The sequence below is a fragment of the Mycteria americana genome, chromosome 1 (assembly GCF_035582795.1).
Source record: "Mycteria americana isolate JAX WOST 10 ecotype Jacksonville Zoo and Gardens chromosome 1, USCA_MyAme_1.0, whole genome shotgun sequence".
NCBI lineage: Eukaryota > Metazoa > Chordata > Aves > Ciconiiformes > Ciconiidae > Mycteria > Mycteria americana.
The window spans coordinates 117,925,411-117,945,713 of NC_134365.1; the positions used below are offsets into that span (position 1 = coordinate 117,925,411).

The 20,303-nt window shown below is 34.7% G+C and overlaps 1 protein-coding gene across 2 annotated transcripts in view; it reads right to left on the minus strand.

The window, feature by feature from the left end:
* Positions 1-110: 110 nt before the first annotated feature.
* The window catches only part of LTN1 (listerin E3 ubiquitin protein ligase 1), a 33,861-nt gene continuing 13,668 nt past the window's right edge, over positions 111-20,303 (minus strand). The window contains exons 13-30 of one of the 2 annotated variants that reach the window (XM_075517027.1): positions 19,591-19,830; positions 18,484-18,637; positions 18,086-18,236; positions 17,162-17,363; positions 16,070-16,229; positions 15,799-15,903; positions 15,402-15,544; positions 13,379-13,514; positions 12,322-12,466; positions 10,309-10,522; positions 9,783-10,020; positions 8,807-8,881; positions 7,650-7,836; positions 7,018-7,189; positions 5,649-5,869; positions 4,863-5,057; positions 4,000-4,167; positions 111-3,246 (exon numbers count right to left, since the gene is read on the minus strand). In XM_075517027.1, the coding sequence (XP_075373142.1) occupies positions 3,184-3,246; positions 4,000-4,167; positions 4,863-5,057; positions 5,649-5,869; positions 7,018-7,189; positions 7,650-7,836; positions 8,807-8,881; positions 9,783-10,020; positions 10,309-10,522; positions 12,322-12,466; positions 13,379-13,514; positions 15,402-15,544; positions 15,799-15,903; positions 16,070-16,229; positions 17,162-17,363; positions 18,086-18,236; positions 18,484-18,637; positions 19,591-19,830 (2,969 nt within the window). In that variant the 3' untranslated portion in view covers positions 111-3,183. The remainder of the gene's footprint in view (positions 3,247-3,999; positions 4,168-4,862; positions 5,058-5,648; positions 5,870-7,017; positions 7,190-7,649; positions 7,837-8,806; positions 8,882-9,782; positions 10,021-10,308; positions 10,523-12,321; positions 12,467-13,378; positions 13,515-15,401; positions 15,545-15,798; positions 15,904-16,069; positions 16,230-17,161; positions 17,364-18,085; positions 18,237-18,483; positions 18,638-19,590; positions 19,831-20,303) is intronic. The other variant, XM_075517037.1, reaches the window with a different exon arrangement.

The window sequence follows — 20,303 nt, forward strand, 5'->3', positions numbered from 1 at the left end:
CGGTGATTGTTTTACATCCTAAGGGTCACCATTCCCCAGCTTAGAAGACTACTGAAGAGCAACACTGCAATTCAATTCAACAGTTCAAACATACCTAATACATCCCCTTCAGTAACTTTTCTGTCAATTTGTTTTTATATAGATAAACATGAATAGGAATACAAACACGCAGTAGGAGGGTTTAGAGGGAAGACTCAGTCATGCGATAGAGAAGAAATTCTAGTACTTGAAACTACTGAGTCTAAAAAAAATGCATTTCATTGACCAGAGTGAGGCCAGACTCAGGACTTTGTTGATTCTTACCTTCTGAATAACTTGTCTAAGGAATGTCAAAGTTGAGAAACTGAGAGGAAACTTTGTGGCCATCTATGAAATAACATGTTTCCACAGTTTTCCATGGAAGAATTTAAGTAGTTTTGTTCTTGCAGCTTACCAACTAGTCAGTTCTGAGAAGTCGTATTTCAATTTGACTGCCTCCTACTTCTAGAACCTTTTTGACTTGATAGCAGACCCTTTGCAAAGCCACACTTTTTTTTGGTGCAGTTTTCCCTTACAAAACTGTAAGGAGAGGAGGTTTTACACTTAGCAATTTTGCTTTTATGTAGTCATGGTTTTTGAGGTTATAATTACAGCCGTAGGGCTGTCTGAATGAACCAACATGCTGTCATCCTTAGACCGCTCTAGGAATTTTACATTGTTAACCACTTTCACTAGCAAAGTTCGGTTGCTGAGCAAGAGTCACAACATCAAAAGACAATTTTAAGATGTAGGCAAAACATGTAATAGAATCAAACTACAAGTTTAACAAAAGGGAGTTTTAGTTCATCTGCCTAGCTTTTAGTTATAACTAAAGAATTCGTTTTAAAAGAGGTAATAAAAGATAAAAAAGGGCAGTCAGTTGGCACAGTAGATCACAATGTTCAACAGGGTATGCGGTTTTAAATTATACAGGACAGAATAATGAAAATCAGAAGATCAGAACAGAAAGTGTAATAAAACATAACATGCTTTCAACAAAACACGATCGCACTGGACGGCCTAACAGCTGGATATTTAGACAAGAAAATATATGTGTCCACTTTAATAAATCCTGAGTCAGTTCTCCTGGCCACACTGTATTGCTGTCTGCTGTAACTTTAGCGGAAGCACTTGTCAAAATGCAAGCCGAGTAAGAACATAGGTGAGTTCTGCAAGAACTGATCCCTGTTACACTACCATGATCCTGGTGAAGACTGGGAACTAGTATCAGGCCAGGTAACTTTTTTTTTTTTTTTTTAATTCTGAAACTTGCTGTGCCTACACAGAGGCCTGCATGTATACTTAGTATTTGCCAGGGCACACCTATTCCCTTCTCCTAGAAGGCCAAAGAATGCAACACCGTTTTCTGGAGGGTTGTAGGAGGCATATTGCTGCATTCAGTGCACATGAGAACAACCTGCATGGTAGATAAAGACTTTCTATGTAGTGTCAGCCTTACCAAGAAGGAAGCAAATATTCTGTTCCCCCAGACCCCTAGCCACTGCTCTGTCAGCAAGTACCAGTGTCAAAAGACATACTGCTGCGTTGCAAGTGCCTGCACTTCTTTGTTCTAACAGAGCCAAGACAAAAGCTCTCCACAGGCTGTTCCTAGTAGAAAATTTGCAAGTTAGGGTCTGCTAGAGGAGTTTAAGATGTCTCTTTTCAAGTAATACCTGGTTAACCACAACTAGCCTTCAAATCAGTTATTGAACTTGCAAATAAGTAATTCAGAATAACCAGTCTTGTCTGAAACAAAGTGATGTAAGGGACACAGTCCTAGAGGTTTAGTATCAGTAATTATGAAAACAATACAGCTTGTTCCTTAATCCGTGTTTGCAATTAGACCTTTTCAATATAAGCTTTAAATCCTTTCCATTCTCTCTCTCTCAAAAAATGTCAGGAAATTACTCTTCTGGAAGCCCTTCAGTGTTACCTGTTAAAAATACAGACTTAAGTTATCGACAGCTAAAAGTCATTTCTAGAGCTGTCACCTCAAAAGGGATCAACTTCAAGAAAACACACAGAATCTGAAAAAAAAACAGCTGTTGAAGTACAGCCAATTGAGTATGCTATAAACTTGCCATCTGAACATTTATACTACTAATTTCTGAAAGTTTATCACACAGAGAAAGAGACAGCAATCCAGAGACTAGAGATTGACTAAAGTCATTTATTCCTCCCCTTTTATTGACTTTTCAAAGAAATCCACCACAAATACCATCCAAGTTAGAATGTATCAGTATGCTAGTGCTGTTAAAAAAAAAAAAGGCATGAAAAAATGCATAGTTGAAGACAATATTAAATTCTGACACATCTGTCATGTTCACTTAGAGTCATTATTATTATGGGACAGTGGAAGTACAGTGTACATTCAGTGATAGTTTGCCAGCTAATGAACACATCAACTGAAATAATGAAAACAAGAATTGATCAGTGTGTATGCCTTCTCTTTAAAAGCCAATCGTCAATAAATAGGTAGTGTTTTTCATTGTCATGCATGAATGATTGTACTCTCTCTACTTACTTGGGCTTCCAAGTTCTCAGGTTTTTAGGGTGCTGGATGGCTGAGGTTTTTTTGGAAAACGAGACTGTTAAAGGTGAAAGCTCAGTTTATAAACATGTTAGTTTAGAGCATGCTATGTTCAAATTTTATGCTTTAACAGAAGGTTAGCACCCTAGTTCCATGCCTTAATGTCTAACAGCAACAACATTCTTTTTTGCCCATAACAGGAAGTATTATGAATGCGCTATAATGAAAAATGAAGTCTTTATACCACCTATGTTAAATTCACCTGTTATATTAAGAGGCATGATATGGGTTAAGTGCATAACACTGTGTTAGAATGTAGCTAAAATAAAAGGTTTTAATCAACTATGCTGTGGCTTAAACACCACTCTTCAGACATAACTCTGCATTATTTTTAACATATCTCAATACCTTAAAAATATACAAATTAAAATAAATTATTCTTATATATTTCTTTATATCAAAGAAGAATCTTCAAACTTACAAAAAACAGTCCAGAGGTAAATATGTGTCATATCCCACTAGTCAAGAATTTAAAGTAACTGACATTATTCCAAGTTAGCTTCTTTCAGCATACAGTTTATTGCCTCCTCTTCATTTATTACTTAGCTCACAAAAAGAAGACAGACCGTTCTATTTCAGAAAAATGTCTCTCGACAGAGTGGACAGGTGGATTTGTTGCTGGATGTGAACCATTTGTACTGAAAGAGAAATACAGCTGTTTAATATACGAATGCAAGCTGAATATCAGGAACACTGGTTTATCACCAATAATAACCATTACTTGCCAATTAATATAACTATTGAAATATTAACTATACTGTAAAAAAAACAACAAGGAACAGTAAAAAAACCCCTTTGCACTTGTGCATGTATGCATATATATATGTGTATACACATATTACACACACAATACTAAAGTTTTATTCTAAAAAACCTGACACAAAGGAATTCTCATCCAGTCTCATTTTAGAATAAAAAGATAGCATTCTTAAAACAACAATAATTCCTTCATTGTACGGCCATACATATGCCAAGCTGTTCCTGTATGCTCTGTAACCATACAACCAATGCCTGTGACAACCTGGATATAGTTAAATGTTAATTATCCAGATCAGCATAGTTTACTAAAGAGCATACTGCATCAATTTAAATTTAACCTTTTCTATTCCCATATCTGAGGTGATAACAACAAGATGCTGTTGATACACCCTACATAGATGTAATGACTTATGTCTTAACAGATAGTTATTATCTGTGAAGTGTAGCAACCCCTCTCTCATTACATGCCCTTACAGCTTAGTACAAAATCCATACAAGTAATTTATGAGTTCAGTTAATCCCAGGTACTCCAACGACATAACGGAGAATTGACGGTATTGCAATAGAAGTTCCTGGTTCAAACTATAAATGGATATTTTGCCTATTTAAAAAAATTTAGTCTAGGTACTTACCAAGCAAGCTGAATGAAACTTTTTCTTGCATGTTCTGCAAGCTTTTTTGGGAAGAGAATAGTTGGAACCATGAATGACTGAAAAACAGATCATGCAATCTTCAATGCCCTCAAAACGTTTATCCACATTATTTTTCCACAAAGATAAGCCTTCCATAATACTTCCATTCTAACAGAGGGAAAAGAGCTGTTAATACTGCAGAATTCCTTCAGAATATTCTTATTCATAAGCACATGAACAAAACAAAGCCTGAAGGCTTTATAATCTGAAATTATACGCAATATATATGCAGTGAATAATTTATAAAGCCAACACATGAAATACAGATGTGCTAGTCTAATCTATAGAAATGCAAGCATTCATCACAATGAAAAGAATGCACTTAGGAGCACTTAAAAGGGGATTTTAAAATTTTCAGCCACTGTTTTGTTTTGTTGTAACCACAGATGATGCAACTTCAGCAACCACCATGATGCAACTTCAGCAACCACCAATGTTTTAGAGAATTTAATGTACTGGGGTTTTTTGTTTTGGTTTTTTGGGCGGTTTTTTTTTTTTTTTTTTTTTTCAAATTATAGTTGAGATGGCATTGCCACATGGGGCAAACACTGGCCCATGTCTTAAGAGATCTAAATTTTCAACTTTGGCTCTGGATTTAACAGAACTTATTGGGCAGATAATTTTACCTCTCTGTTTCAGCATCTGGAAAAAAGCAGATGGTAAGAGTGACCAATTCTATGAAGTCCTTTGAGATCTACTGATGAGATCCATTATACAGATCTAAATAATATTACATTACTAGGAATATTTTTCTATTATCAGGACTCTTAAGTTTCAAAACTATGGGCTTTCTCTAAACTCACCTGATGTGTAAGATATGTGCTCAACTGTAGCATCCAATTGCGCCATTGCTGTACAGCCACACCAACCCTCTTTCCACTCTCAACTGTTATGGATCCCAGTGGGTAATTTGATGGAAGCTGTATTATTAGTTCAATAAATATATCATCAACTGAATAGGTAGCAATGACTTCCCGTGCTGCAGACCGAGCTTTTACCTATGAAAAGAAATGCACATATTTAAAAGCTCCTCAGAGAGATACGCACTATCTCAAGGCTTTTTATTTATACATATAATATATATACTATATATACACACACATATATGTATATATACACATATATATGTATGTATATATATAGTATATATAAAAAGCATAAATACTTTATTACACACATTAAATAAATTTCTTAGACCAGGAAAACACTTTTCTCAAATAAAATAAAAATCCACTCATATCTTGGCAAACCAAAAAGAAATTACCAGCCATTTTTCAATCTACTGATTGATTACATTTTTTAATAAACCAAAAAGAAGTATATTGATGGAAGTATCTTCCACTTACCTCCTCAACTTCTCCAACATCATAAACCTCATTCTTTTCTATTTTTTTCCAAACAGAATATTAATAAACATCAACTTAATACATCGATACCAAGCTAAATTAAGTTTTCATCAGTCATTTAGAACAACAAAAATGCAATCATATAAAACACTGTAACACAGTCTGGTTCTGAGAAGTAACATTTCTTAAAATGTCTGCAAAAAACTAAAGTAAATCAAAAAAGGGACAAAAAGTCTTACTAACCGTCATGCCATTAAACAACTGTGTGCTAGTCTGAACAGAAGATATTTCTTGTGAAGAAAGCACGCTGCTGACATATTTGCTTGTAAATTTATCTACAACATTGAAGACACGTTTCTCACAGCTATTCCACCAAAGCCTGACCATGGCTGGCAAGTCTTTCAGTGTCATATGGTACACAGAGCAGGCCAAGTGCGGAATCTGGGATGACAGGACTCCTGTCCCTGGGAGGGAAAGAAAGGATATTGAAATACTCTAACACATTAGTCACAAATTTTGGTTCCTCCACACCACGTACAAAAATCTGGATACCAACACAACTGTAGTAACCAGAATTTCATGTACATGCTCCCTCTCTATTTGCTACTGTAAGTGCTTGTTTGACTCTGCCTTTCTCCATCAGTCTGGTTTCTTTGTTTCTTAGACTAACACTTCACAACTGGCAATTCATCTTCTAATTTTGAGCTGAACTCGAGGTGGACTACCAGAAATCAAGAATAATTTTAGATTCTAGAAATGACAAAATGCTCACTTTGGAGTGAGCAAACAATAAGATGTTTGGAGCACGTTTGAGGTTTGCAGTGTTCTATAGAAGTGCATAAAGAGATAAGGGAAATCTTTCTCTTGGCATGTCATGTTAGTAATTCTTTCTTCTGTCATTCCCGATAAATTGTTCTGCAACATACAGTGATGTTCAAGCAAAAAATTAAGAAATGAAAACTCAGTATCTTTGCTTACATCTATACAGGTACATAAAATAACAATTTCAATGAAGTAACTTTCAAAACCAATTCTCTTCTTCATGTTTCTCATCTAAAAAAACCCAGCATATCTTCTCTCATCATGGTTGATTAACTGGGTCTTCTGAACAGTGTGATGAAAACAACACATGATTTAACTTCTCAAACATTTAAAAAATACATATTATTAAAATGTATCTTTAATTTGTTTGTATTTATGTATTAAAATAGAAGTAAAAAAAATAGAAATTCCATTTAGCATTAAAAAAATATCTAGAAGCAATGGAGAATTCCCAGAATAGATGACACATTTTTAGTATTTTGGAATCTTTGCACACATTCCAGATTCAGATAGTAGCAATGTATTATTTCTGCCCTAAGTGAATAATCTAAGCATTTCCTGCTTTGTTTTGGCTTTTTTTCTTGATTTTTCTGATAAACATTTCAACTTTGGTTACGCTTCAAATGGGGAGTGTTAGCCAAAGATTTTTAAACATATGTATGTATTTGTTTGTGTGTGTGTACATTTTCTAGGCAAGATTTTCTAAATATATATTTTTAAGCAGAAAAGCATATTTAAACTTCAGCAGTATCAAAACTCTCTCAAATACACAAATACAATTTTTACTAACCTTTGACATCTAAATGAAGCTCTTCAGTAAAGAAGGTTTTTGTGTCCTTATTTGGAACTTCTGAAGTTGGCCCAGAAAAGACAGGGTTTTCAGGCATAAGCCTGAACAAGTGATAAAGCAGTTTATTCAAGCTTTTAGTTCTTCTAAGGTATTGTGAGTAGAGAACTCGCAGCTGATAGTGTTTAAAAAAAAAAAAAAAAAAAAAACCACACACACAAAATACAGATGAGACTTAACAAATACAGCTTACTCTGTAAATAATATAAATATGTTCCTGTAGGGAGGAAAAGCAAGACTGTCATTCAGAACAGGTATTTAGAAGAGTGATTTAGTTCTCTGCACCATTTTGAATGATTAGAAGATCATAAAATGTAGCAAGCTTGTTTGAAAATGCCAGAAAGAATCATCAATTAATGAATCTTAATTCTTTATTACTCTAATATTACCATCCTTAACTATAGCAGTGCAGAAATCTGTCTATTGATGCTTTCAGAATTCCACTAATTCCACAAAAACAAGAGGTAGGAAGATACATAATTAAACAAATAAAAAGGCTGGATTAAACTTCAAGATTCAAACCAAATAAGCACATTAAGAAATTCAGTTAAAAGGAAAAGACTCTGAACACATACCTGAGAAGAAGCTGCTTTGAAGAAAGCTAATGTTAACTTCCAAGTGAGAAGATATCCTAGAACAAGGCAGAACTCATCACTCAGGGGCTGAATAACTGCAAATTCTCCAACTGGAATGCATTCCAAGATGTTTTCTAGCAAGAGTTCTTGAGTGGCCAGGACAGACATAAGAGCCGCTGGAGGTGATCTATGGAAAAAATGTTATCTGGCACAGTAAAGTCGAATCTTGAGCAGAACACTAACTGAATTTATATTCACAGCTTTCCTAGAAACCTGTTAGTAAAGCCAGGTATGCAGAACTTAAAAGGGGCCTTTTATTGTAGGAAAATTTACTTTCAGATTCACACATTAGTGCTGGATTTTAAGATTTTAATTTTTTTTCCTGAAATGGACAGTTGGTGTTTTTACTTCTTGCAAGACAAATACAAACTGAATGCTGATCACTTAATCTGAAAGTGGGCTATGGCTGAGCTGATTTAACCTGCATCATGGACAGCTGGTTTGCTCGCTTGCTTTGTTTGTCAAGTCACACCAAAGGAGCAACTGAACACTGGATCTCCTAATCACTGAATGTGTTGGGTTTGGGTTTAGGCTTTGGCACTGGATTAAAAAGCCTTTTGCAGCTCCATAGTAAAAAAAGGTATTAACCATTGGGCTGAGGTAAAACAATTTTTTTTTTTTTAAATCAGTTACTGTATTCCCTCTTCAAACTGTTGACTTTATTGGATTCAAGCTGTATAAAACACCCAGGTCAATTTTGGAGGTTCAAGAAACTGAAGTTACCTGTGCAGCTGGACACATTCTGAATACAGCATTCCAGTAAAAATCTGTCAAGATTTTACAATATAGAGCATATATGTTGCACTTACTCTAGTAACCATACCTAGAAAACAATTGCAAATATTGCTTCCAGTTGTTTCCAGGCAGGTTTCTAGGTAACCATACCTAGAAAACAATTGCAAATATTGCTTCCAGGCAGACTTAAGCAATTATATTGAATATTTTCAGTATTTATGACCCTCCTGTCATAGCCCTGTCATTTTTTTTCTTTTAACATCTCCTGACAGATGACTACTCTGCGACAAATCTCAACTCTTGTAACACATTTTAAAGATACGGAAAACAGTTGTAAAAAAACATGAGGAAAAAATACACACAATGCCGATTCTTCCTCTTCATCACCGTAAGATTTGAGATCTTCGTCATCAAATTTAGGCAATTCAGGCATTAATCTGTAGAAATATGGAAAGGAAATCAGATTTAATTTTTACTATTTTAATATGTGATGCATAGTTCTTTGCTTATCAATATGTCAACATTAATGAAAAGCAATAAAATAATGGCAATTCCTTAATAACAACACAGAATCTTTAAGAGACATGTCACCATTGCAAAGCTGGTTCCTGAATGACAGCCAAAGAGCATGTAGCTTTGTTCCGTTCTTTTCCAGACCTTTTACACCTTGTGAGTCATGCTAAATAAACTTCTCTATCTCAGAATAAAGCTATTGTGACTTTATGCCTCAGTATAAGTGAAAGATAATGGTAGCTTCTTATGCTTAAGCCATCTGCCTCGCAATCTGCATTTTGAGCAGTCAAATGCATATACTATTTTTCAAATTCTGTATTCTCTCTTTTGGTATTAGAGATATCCAAAAAGTTCACAAGAATACTACACATTTTTATTCACTTTCTTCATTTTCTTATCTAAACTAGTGAAAATAAAAAGGTCATACTATTTAATAATACTGTCAAACCCAGATCAAACCTGAAATATTTCAGTTTACATTTTAGGATTCTTTGATTGAGGAAATAGGGGCTAAAAATAAATAGCTTTATAGTTATGATACTGATATCTATGTAACTATGGTACAGGAAATAAAGTTGTATCTTCATGTACTGCAGGAAAATTTCTCAGTATATATTTAGTCTACTTTTACAACTAAATTTAGTTGTAAATTTAATATAAAAGTTCTCCAATACAGAACACGAATTGCCCGGTTAAGGATTTTCTCCGATAATGGAACATGACTTTGCTGAACACATCTATAAGTGCATGTTCTACAGCACATTTAAAAAAAAGGGGGGGGGGGGGGAGGGAGGGGAGGGAAGTGAGAAATTTGTTGATTCTTACTTATACAACATATGGTAGACAGAAATCTGTACAGGTCTAGCACGGAAAAGCAACAATGGAGATAATGTATTTAGCAGAGTCTGGAGTTTATCTGGAAGATTTGTTTTCTGGCCTGCAACAAACTTCGCTGGCAATTTATGGTTTAACAACTGGTCCTTCGAGATGTACGTTAGAGCTTCACCCAAAGACGTTAACACAGAGTTCTGAAAGGAGCCTTCAGATGCATTTTTGGTTTCTCCTGTTTAACATAGAGAAAGACAAGCTGTGATACAGAATGTATGGATGATATCATAAACAAGCATTACTAGAAACAACTCAGACTCTGCTTATCAGAATCCACCTAATCTTAAAAGTCCCAATGCTAAGTGCAATTACTTTACTAATTAGCATGTAAGTGTTCAAAAAAGTGAGTTTTTATAAGCTATGTTGACACAATATTCCTATAAATTCAAAAGTACGGCCCGTCAAGTTCTATTTCAGAATAGCCTGGCAGGTACCATTATTACCCTCTTTGCCATATACTTGCCTGTGACTTTCACCAACAAAGGTAACAGCAAATTGTGGATTCCTTCAGAAAAGAATTCTTTCCATTCACTGATCAAGTTGACAGGAAGGTTTTCAGTAGTTTCAGGAGCTGCAGCTTCAAAGTAAGCGCTAAGGGCAGATGCCAAGTCACAACTGACACAAGCAAAAATCTGCACAAGTGGGATGTGATAAAGTGAACAGTTTTCACTTGTTGTCTAGGAGGAAGAAAAAAAAAAAGAGGGAGATTTCTTAACTATAAATTTGCTTTAAAATATCTGTTTCACATTCCCTGTCTATACCAGAAAGTACAATGTCAAAGACGATTCAATTGCAAAGACCATTTTAAAAATTATTTGGGGAAAAAAAAAAAAAGAAAAAAGTTTAAAAATATAATCTGTATTTTAGTAAAGCTTGCTGAAGATTATTTCCATGTCTCATCACATTTAGAATCCTGGATTGCTTCCCTTATGTGACCTTCCTTATAATGACAGAAAGAAACTGCCACCAAGTGGATTCAAATAGAAATGTGCACAGCTGTAGCTTATCTGGAGCACTTGTGCAGCCAAGTGAGCCAAAACTGATATGTGAAGTGCTCTTACTTTTCTCTCCCAAACATAAAAGCTGTACCAATATCATGCTTGTATTTCCAAATTGCAGAAGGAAATTGGCAATACGCTATTGTAAACTGGAAATTATTGAAGTGGTGATCAGGAGAATATTTCCTCTCCCCCAGCCTAGCTCCTTCTTACTAGTTTCCCCAAAAAAGGAATATCATTAAATGTTAAAAATATTCCCAAGCACTTAATCTATGCAACAAGTTTTTCATACAAGTTTGCTGTTCGTTTTTTTTTTTTTTTCTAATTGAAAAAAAAAAAAAAAATACAGTTTTGAGGGACACACAGCATAGGTAAGAAGAATAATCCTCAGACCAAGAAAGGCCAAATGGAAGTTTCCAGCCTGCCCTTAAAAGTGTGTAGTAACAGAGGGTGCTATCAAAAAAAGAAAAAAAAAAAAAAAAGCTAGAGGGTGAGAGATTCTGTATCCTGTTTTCTAACAGCGTTAGAATATAATTTTGATGTTTTATGTGATCATTTAGATGTTCAAATGCAGATACTGCCTTTCATTCAGTTAATTTTTATATGTCATGTTAGACTTCAGTGTTAAAGGGATGTTATTTTTCAACAGAGACCTACAGCAGACACATTTCAAAATTATTCTTCAATTACCAATGCCGTTAATAAACATCATATTACGGGGAGGGGGAGCTAATTTCATCTCCATATACAAAAAAGAAACAGAAGATACAGTATTGCTTGTGCTTTTAAGCTACACATGACCTTTTTCAAAGTTCAATGAAAAAAGGACTTTGTGCAACTCTTTTTAACATTGTGTCAAATATTTACTAAACTGAGATAACTATGTGCCTGCCATATCCAGAGAATAATCTAAAAAGGTAAGTACACCGATATGGAACATCAGCACTCACGAGGTAGGTAAAGTTTATTTTCTTAGTTCCATTTTTCAATTGAGATGCTTTTTAAAATAAGTTATCTTTGAAATGCTGAGTACCCAGCTATTAATATTGATCATTACTCTAAAGTACTAGAAAGTTAACACACACATTAGATGAAACAAAGTTAAAACTGTTAAGACCACTATGTTCTAAACGCCAAGTAAGAGCCATTAGGAGCACTCTGATTTCCATTCCTCTTGGCAATCCTCATGCATCTTTGTCCAAATTTAATTGCGATGTGGCATAGCTTCTACAATCTTTTACTGTATCATCCTGATACCCAACTTTCTGCTTTGTAAACAGACAGGTGAACTTTTAACATACAGCTTTCAAAGATTTAGGATGAAATGTCGATCAGACAGCCCAGTAAGATTATAAAAATGTATAGCCTGTTTTTTTAAGCCCCCCTCCCCTGCATCACTCCAGTAGGTTCAGAGGGCATCTGGAGGATCCTATTAAAAGCTGAAATGCAATAGTTAGTAATAGTGTCTCTCATATTACCTCTAACCAAGCCAGCATGGAGCACATGATAAAGTCCCATTCATTATCGGCCAAAGGAGCTGTGGAATACTTCAACAACAAGGGAAGGTAACGGATCATCTCTATATTGAAACCAAGCAACTGAGCACTTGTTTCTTTCAGATTGCTGCAATAAAAATACAACAAAAGCTTACATATCTTCATGTTGTAGACATGAGTATTTATATTCTTGCCTTCACTCCTCCTCTTAGGACAAATTAGTCTCGCACCAGGCTCTGCCCTGTGTGCTTTTCATACTGTCTTTCAAAGTTAAGACTACTACATCAGCTGCCAAGTCTAAAGCAGTCAGTCAACTGGTACAAAACAGTCTATCAGAGCTCCTTGCTCATTTGCATGTTATACAGATTCCTAAAATGGTATAATTGACATATTCACTCAAGTAATATACTTATATAAACTATGAAATTTAGCAATTTTAACTAAATCAGTGCAAGAAAAATAATCATTTAAATTGCTAATTTTATGAATAAAATATAAGCCCTCAAGTGTACAAATAGTGTACATTATTTCAATACTTTGTTGCCTGGATTTTTCTCACTATACTCAAGACAAATGAACCTCAGTGTATTTTCACTCCTTGCTGGAAGCTTTCCAAGTTAAATTTTCAGGTCCAGAATTTCAAAAAAGAGACACCTAAGTTTGGTATCCAAGTTTTCTTTCTGCTACCTAAATAATCAATCAGAATTTGGAACTAAATATCCAGCAACATCTACAAAAGTTGGTCAGTTCTGAATGCTTCTGAAAACAGTTGACATCTAGGTGCATTAAAAAAGCTCCTAGATTCGCAGCCTTCAACCACCCAGGTAATTTTCTTCAGTATGAGTTACTACATACTTAAAGACAGGTATATTAAGCTGAGGGATACAGTTCTACAAAGGCTTAAAAATGTAATATTAGAGCAGTGGATGGCGGTTGTAACTTCCAAATTGATTTTGTTTGAGTTAACAACTACTCTGTATTTTTAAACTCTTGTTTTAGAAATTAAAAAAAAGTCAAGTTATCTCAAAGTTGCACCCACCAGCTAAAGAGAAAGCTGTCTTCGTTATCATTTTTCCAAGATATTATGATTTTTAGTATTCCAGGTAGTAGGTGATCACAATCAATATTTCTATCATTCAAGCAGGAGTTCAAAATGGAAAGACAACCAAATGCTCCTATAACGTGGTAAAAATATCATAGTCAATAGGTCTTAATTATCAAGACAAAACAAACATTAGAATGTGTGTCAATTGACTGGATCATTTTATTTGAACTTAACATTAATAGCATAAGATAGTTTGGATAATACCTAAGATTTCTTCTTTGAACACTTAATCCAGAGATGCCATTGTTAAATCAAAAATACTATATCCAACCCAAACTTAAAAGAAAAAAATCAAAACAAACAAAATAACCCCCCAAACCAAATGAAACCAAAAAACTCAAACCAACTAAAAACTTCTATAAAATTAATTGTTGGTTTATACAATTAACAAAAAGAAAAAATACCTGCTAAGATTTAAATCTATTTGTGCTACTAAAAATGTAGTATGCTAAGCAATAATTTGACAGATAATTAAGTAAATGTAACTGCAAGTTGTGAATTCCAATATTATTGTAAGAATGTTAATTTTTACTTTCAGAGTGAAGTACTGCTTTTGCATTAGTACTGTTTTTAAGGAAAACTGCATGTATCTAGACTCCTTGGAGAACATTTCTTACAAGCATGATGACAAAGAACTGAGTTAGTTAAAGTACCATTTATGCATAGCAAAACCAAACAAAAAACCCACTTCACTTCAGCAGCAGTGCAATGATTTACGAGAACTTTACCAGCACTTTCCTAATCTGAAAAAAAATGGTAAGCCTGCAACCTAAGTCACACTTAATGGGAAAATTTGGGTATATATTGTCTGCTCAGGAATCCCTAGGAAAATGAGAAGCAGCAGAAAGGAAAATGCAGATCAGCGTTACAAACGAGCACTCCACAGCAGGGGAGGAGTGAGGATTCTTTTTCCCATTTTCAGTTTAAAGTTTCACATCCACATTTGGGTGGTTCACCAGTTCACTCAGAAAGCCAGGAAAGCTTAACTAAGTCCGAAGAGTAAGAGTTAGGGAAACTACCACAGTAGAAAGATCCAAGATTCCTCTCAATTGCTGCATGACACTAACACTGAAAATTTTCTCACTTTGAGGACATCCATGTGAAGAATTCATCTGAAAACCTGAGGACACTGCCATAGTTTAAAGCCACCAAAGATAATTTTTTCAATTTAAGTAAGCACAGTCCTGTTAAAAAATACAAAATCAACCTTCAAGTTTTTATATAGACTGATCAATAAGAGTATGTGCAAGAAAGCAAAAAAGCAGTACTGAGAAAAAAAAAAGAGAAAGTTCTTTTTTTTAAATGACATCTAATTCAAACATGTAGAAGGACTACGTGTGAGCATTTCCAAAGAATTTTCTTGAAAAGCAACAGGTTTGTGAAAATATAAAGGTTTTCTAAAGGATATTCAGAGCAATATTATAACACACCTCAATCACCTCTAAGTAATTTTTCAAAAGCTGCTGAAAGTGTATGTACAGCAGTTCTGACTCAGCACACTATATCCCATGCACTGGAAGAACTACTCAAAAATCATACATAAACTGTCAAAGAGTTCTTGCTAAAGCATCTAAAAGACAATCATGACAATAACAGCTGACAATAATAATATTTTTGCATGCTAAATGCCTAAATGATTAATTGAAAACTTTGATATTTACAGATGTGTTTAAATCAGATATTGCCATACTTCTTGTTTGGCCTATCAAAATTCTTTTAACAGTATCAGCCTAAAACCTTTAGTTTTACTTTTGTACCAGGCAGTATAGCTTGTACTTCCTTATTAAGGCAGAAAACTACTACATCAAACAGTCTAGAAGAAATATGCAAACTAGGAAGACATTTCTTTCTAGGAAAAATGATACTATTATAGTTACATTTTATCTAAAAGCAAACATTATTACAAAATAATGTTCTTAAATTCTAATGAAGTGGACTGAGGTAAGAACATACTCACCATCAGTGCTGGAAAGCTCTGTCTGTGTGCATGTCATAAGTTTGGCTACACAGTGGAAGACAAGTTCTTTCTTTTCTTCCTCAATTAAAAAAGGTGATAGACACTGAAGTGTATGCAATCTGCCCTCGGTTAATGGCAGAAACCTATTCATACAAGCAAAACATCAAGAATGAAACAAACCCAAAAACGTAACTAGTAAATGTCAATTGGTTCATAATGATCTAATATCCTATGATGTAAGTAATCCCACACACTAAACCAAGTCTCACTTTTACATACCATACACATGTATTACCAAATTTTCAGTCTTCATTTGTCATTCATCAGAATCAGTATCATTTAACATTATCAACATTTGCAACAAACTAAAAGATTATAGGCAGCACTATTAAGGTACCCTTCTGTTGTCTTAAAAAGTTGTTTCATCTCACAGGATACAGTGTTTTCCACATGAATCACTTTAGCCATGGTTAAGGACCAAAGTCTCCCACGTTCCTCTGATCTTTAAAGAAGAAGAAAGACCCTGGTTAATATATACAGATGCACAGTTCACAACAAAAGCATTTGGATGAAGTTTGAATCAATACATGTAAGGACATATGGTGGCACTTTACACAATGCAAAATAGGAAGACGGAGTTAAGGGTTGTTTTACTTGTTCTTACATACCTATCAAATATTGTTTGCTGAAGGCTAGTTGTATTACTAAGTGTACTGAACTTCTCATACGTGATGTGCATTTCTTCTAACATATGAAGATATTCCAGAAGCAGATAAGGAGGATTCTCCAATTCTTCAATCCATTGTAATGAGTACAACAGCTCTGCAACTAATTAAATAAAGGTGGTTGTTTATAATAACTGCTGAAGATATTCAGTGCATAAGCAAGAAGTTTCAGGTCAAGGTTTTGTTGGTTTTTTTAAAGTATGTTTTTAATGCATTAAAAAGATGACATTTACATGCAATCTCAGGTGCTTCAGAGCATGAACTGGGTATTTGCCACTGCATCATAAAATACAAGAGAAGAAAAGGCTACAATAAGCTATTTTAGATGTTCAGGAAATTTTAAAGCAAATCAAGCATGACAAGAGCTCTAACTTCTCTCTGTTCTCTCTCTCTTTTTTTTAAATACATATTTCTTGCAGACAAGGCAATCAAGACCCAAGTCCAGGAAAAAACCAAACAAATTTGATTGTAATAGTTAGCATGTGGTTTCTTCATTAGCTTACAAAGACCCACACTGAACAATTACACTTCTCATCATGGTGAGACTTTTGGAGATAAAATTGTTAATTTGATAATGCTGGCTCTAATTTGAGCATTTATAAATAAAAAGAAACAAGATTCCACCGGGTGGAATTAAGAAAAATTGCTGCCTCAAAATCTCTTTACATTATGGCTAAACACTCAGGTTGTTTATTGGATGGCATGGATACAGTTCCTATTACCCACTCATGCCAATGACCACACGTTTTGAAGTTCACTGTAAATTCAAACTTCTCCACATTCAAAGTTCTGTTGAGATAGCATGTATATAATCACAAAAGGTCCTAGAAATATAAATACTATACTTGTGCATACTTATGCTTTGAAAGGAGAACTAAAGAAAAAAACACCAACAAAAGGTAAAAGGATGATTTCTCATACCTCATGAATTCTCATGTTTTCTCAAACTTTAACTATTCATTTCTAATTATCAATTCAGGTTAATTTACAACTACTACAAAAACAATTCCTTTAAGTTTTACCCTTGTAACTTACTTATATTGTCAATCTTCTTTCTTTCAGCTTCATCATTTCCATGGACTATACCATTTTCCAATACAAGTAGCACCATTTTACTTAATAAGGCTGAAGTACACAGATGGCCTGGAAGTTTAGTTGTGCCACACAGCTTGACACATGATCCCAAAGGTTCACAATTCATACTAAGCCTTCCTTCCAAAAGAGGTTTGTGCATCCACTGTAATATGTGTATAAAAAGAGTATGAACAAATAATTGACGTTTTAATGATGCATTGAAGAGCTTTGATCTGTTTAACCTTGAAAATTCAGAATTATTAAAAAATAACCACAAAAGATACAAATTAACTCCAAAAGCACAATGGTGAGGATGACCCACTCCAGCATATAAAAAAACCCCTAAATGCACAGCTGTAACTTGAAACTGCATTGCTGCCTCAGAAATAAATATGTATCTTTAGAACTCTATATATTTTACAAGAAATACTAGGGTTACTGAAGATTGGTGGTTGGACAGGAAATTTATGTCCTTCTCCACTCTATGTATGTCAGCATTTTGTTGATAGTCAGTGTATCATGTTCCTCTGCAAACGCTGGTGTATTTCACAAAATGAATCTTGCAGAAGAATTAACTTAGATAAGAACATCTTCATGACGTATATTCTGTCAGAAAAAATTCTTGAATTGTAAAGTAAGTTGCCAGTGTTCCATGCAGAAAACGGTAATTTCATAGATTTTGATTTTCTCCAGTAGTACTGGATGGGAACATAAACATACAGATTGTCCTCTGTCATGGACAGAGGCTGAAAAGAACCTCTACACAGACATACACGTATTCATAACTGCAGTGCCATGTCAAAATAAAGAATGCTTATCACCCTAAAGGACAGAGACTTGAGGTAAGATTGCCTATCGCATGCAAGTCCATTATCATTTTCATACCTCAGTGGATAGAGACTCCTGCAATTTCCCCCACTCAGTTTTGTTTGGTGTGACATGCTCAACATAAGCTCCCACAAGATATCCAGACTGTCCATCAGCTTCCATAAGCTTAGACAACAAATCACTAACTGTAGAGATCACAACCTGAAGGCTGAGAAAAGGAGAGAACACTGCAAACAAGTTTGGCACTATCCAGTAAAAGCAAGCTGTTTTATTTTACATTGATACAATGCTATATACATTTTTAAGTTATGTTCTATGCCACAGTTCTCACCTCTGACAGGCTGCAAAAACTCTCAGTAACACAGATGCCAATTAAATAAGGAATAGCATAGCACTGATCTTAGTTTGTTTCAGAGAACAACATATTATGAAACGGACATGTAAATCACAATTACCTTTTAACATCCAAAGAGGAAGACTGAATTTGATTCTTGACCCACAGTGCAGATTTATGCAAAAAGGTACTTTGTTTCTGCACACTCTGAAGTTGATGCACAAGCGAATTTACACCAGACATCCACGTGTGTTTTAATTTAGATACAAGTAAATCTATTGTAAAGAAAAGAAAAAAAAACCAGACAAGCAAAACCACCACAAACAGATAAACTCAAATTACAACCTACAGCAACAATCACATGCCTAAAGCTCCTAGAGCAGGAGAAGAATTCTCTTTTCTATGTGGTTATATGCAGTACCTATCACAGGCAAATATACAGGTTTCTTGTTGTAGACCAATTTTATTGGAGAATAAGAGTGATGTTCCTATTGTCTACTACAATATGTTCATATGGTCTTCAAAACCACAGATCTTCTTAAAATACTGAAATACTGAACTTCCACAACATCAATACTCATTTGCAAAGCAGCAGTGGTTTTCAGGTTAGTGTTGTCCTACTTCATTTCTACAACAACACTGCAACACTTCCTCCTTTGTATCTATGTCAGTAAATGCATATACCAATTTATCACTCTCAAATTCTGCATTCAAAGAATGTAAATCAGGATCTCAGCCTGAAAGTCAGATGCTGGTGGAGAGAGAAATGGATCACAATTTGTCAGAGCAACTTCACCAATATAAATGGTTTCAGAATAAACATATGTATCTTTAATGAAGTGATTGACACATTTTTTTCATAGGAACCTCACACTGCAGAATGAACCAAAAAAACCACCTCATTCTTTGTACTTCATAGACCTTAAATAATTTAAGTAACACTCCAGAGAGTGTGGAATATCACAGCCTCAAAGATAGCTGAAGCACAGGGATACTAACATCAAAAAAGTTTAAAATCCTCGTAAAGTTGTACAGGACTCGCTGTTTAGTAGTAACTACTGACATTGTAAATTAAAGCACAAATTTTCATGTCAGTTACAGCTGCAAGTGCTCAATGTCTGTGAACTCAATATTCTATTATATACTGAATCTGTTTCATGAAAAAGAAGATTTTAGATCTAATCATCAACTACAAAAATGTTTGGCTGAAGCTCTTTTTCCAAATTACCTGTTAAGTGCGTAGCATCCTGCCTCTGAGCACACAATTGGAAGATGGTAAGCAGCAAGTCTTCTGAGGATGGCATCAGTAAACACCCTTTAACTGAGCTGAAAAAGCTTGAGGCTACATCGCAGATGAAAGATACTGATGGTTCAGTATTTCCAGCTTCAGAAAGATCCTTAGCTTTAGACAGAGCTGCTTGAAGTTTATCAATAATCCTTTCAACAAAAGTTTCACCAATTAAAGATTCTATTGGGAAGAGGAAAAAGACAGTATGCTTTGATTACTTGATAAATATGATCAAAGGCATCATATTAATATGTACCAATTTGTTTTTTATTTACTAATTTTGAATGCAAAATAAAGTGCAAAGTAGTTTCGGTCTGATGTATACTTAAACTCTCTTCCTTATTCAACAGTCATCTAGGATCACCTAGCCAAAGTTTCACATTGCCAAGTATCCTTTCTCTAAACCAGCTGAAGCAGCTTAGACAAAAGGTATATAAAATACAGCCAGTGCAGAGCAATCCCTTCCCCTTTTATTCCTCCCTACCTTCTGGTAATCAATTGTGAGCCAGAGATTACACCTGGACCATTGCATATAATTAACCCAATCAGACCAATCTTCCATGAATACGCTTAGTTCCCTTCTCACTGGATTGAAGTAGGCTAATCCCATTTATCCTCAAACTCCACAGCATCCTGTGGCAATGAGTTCTATT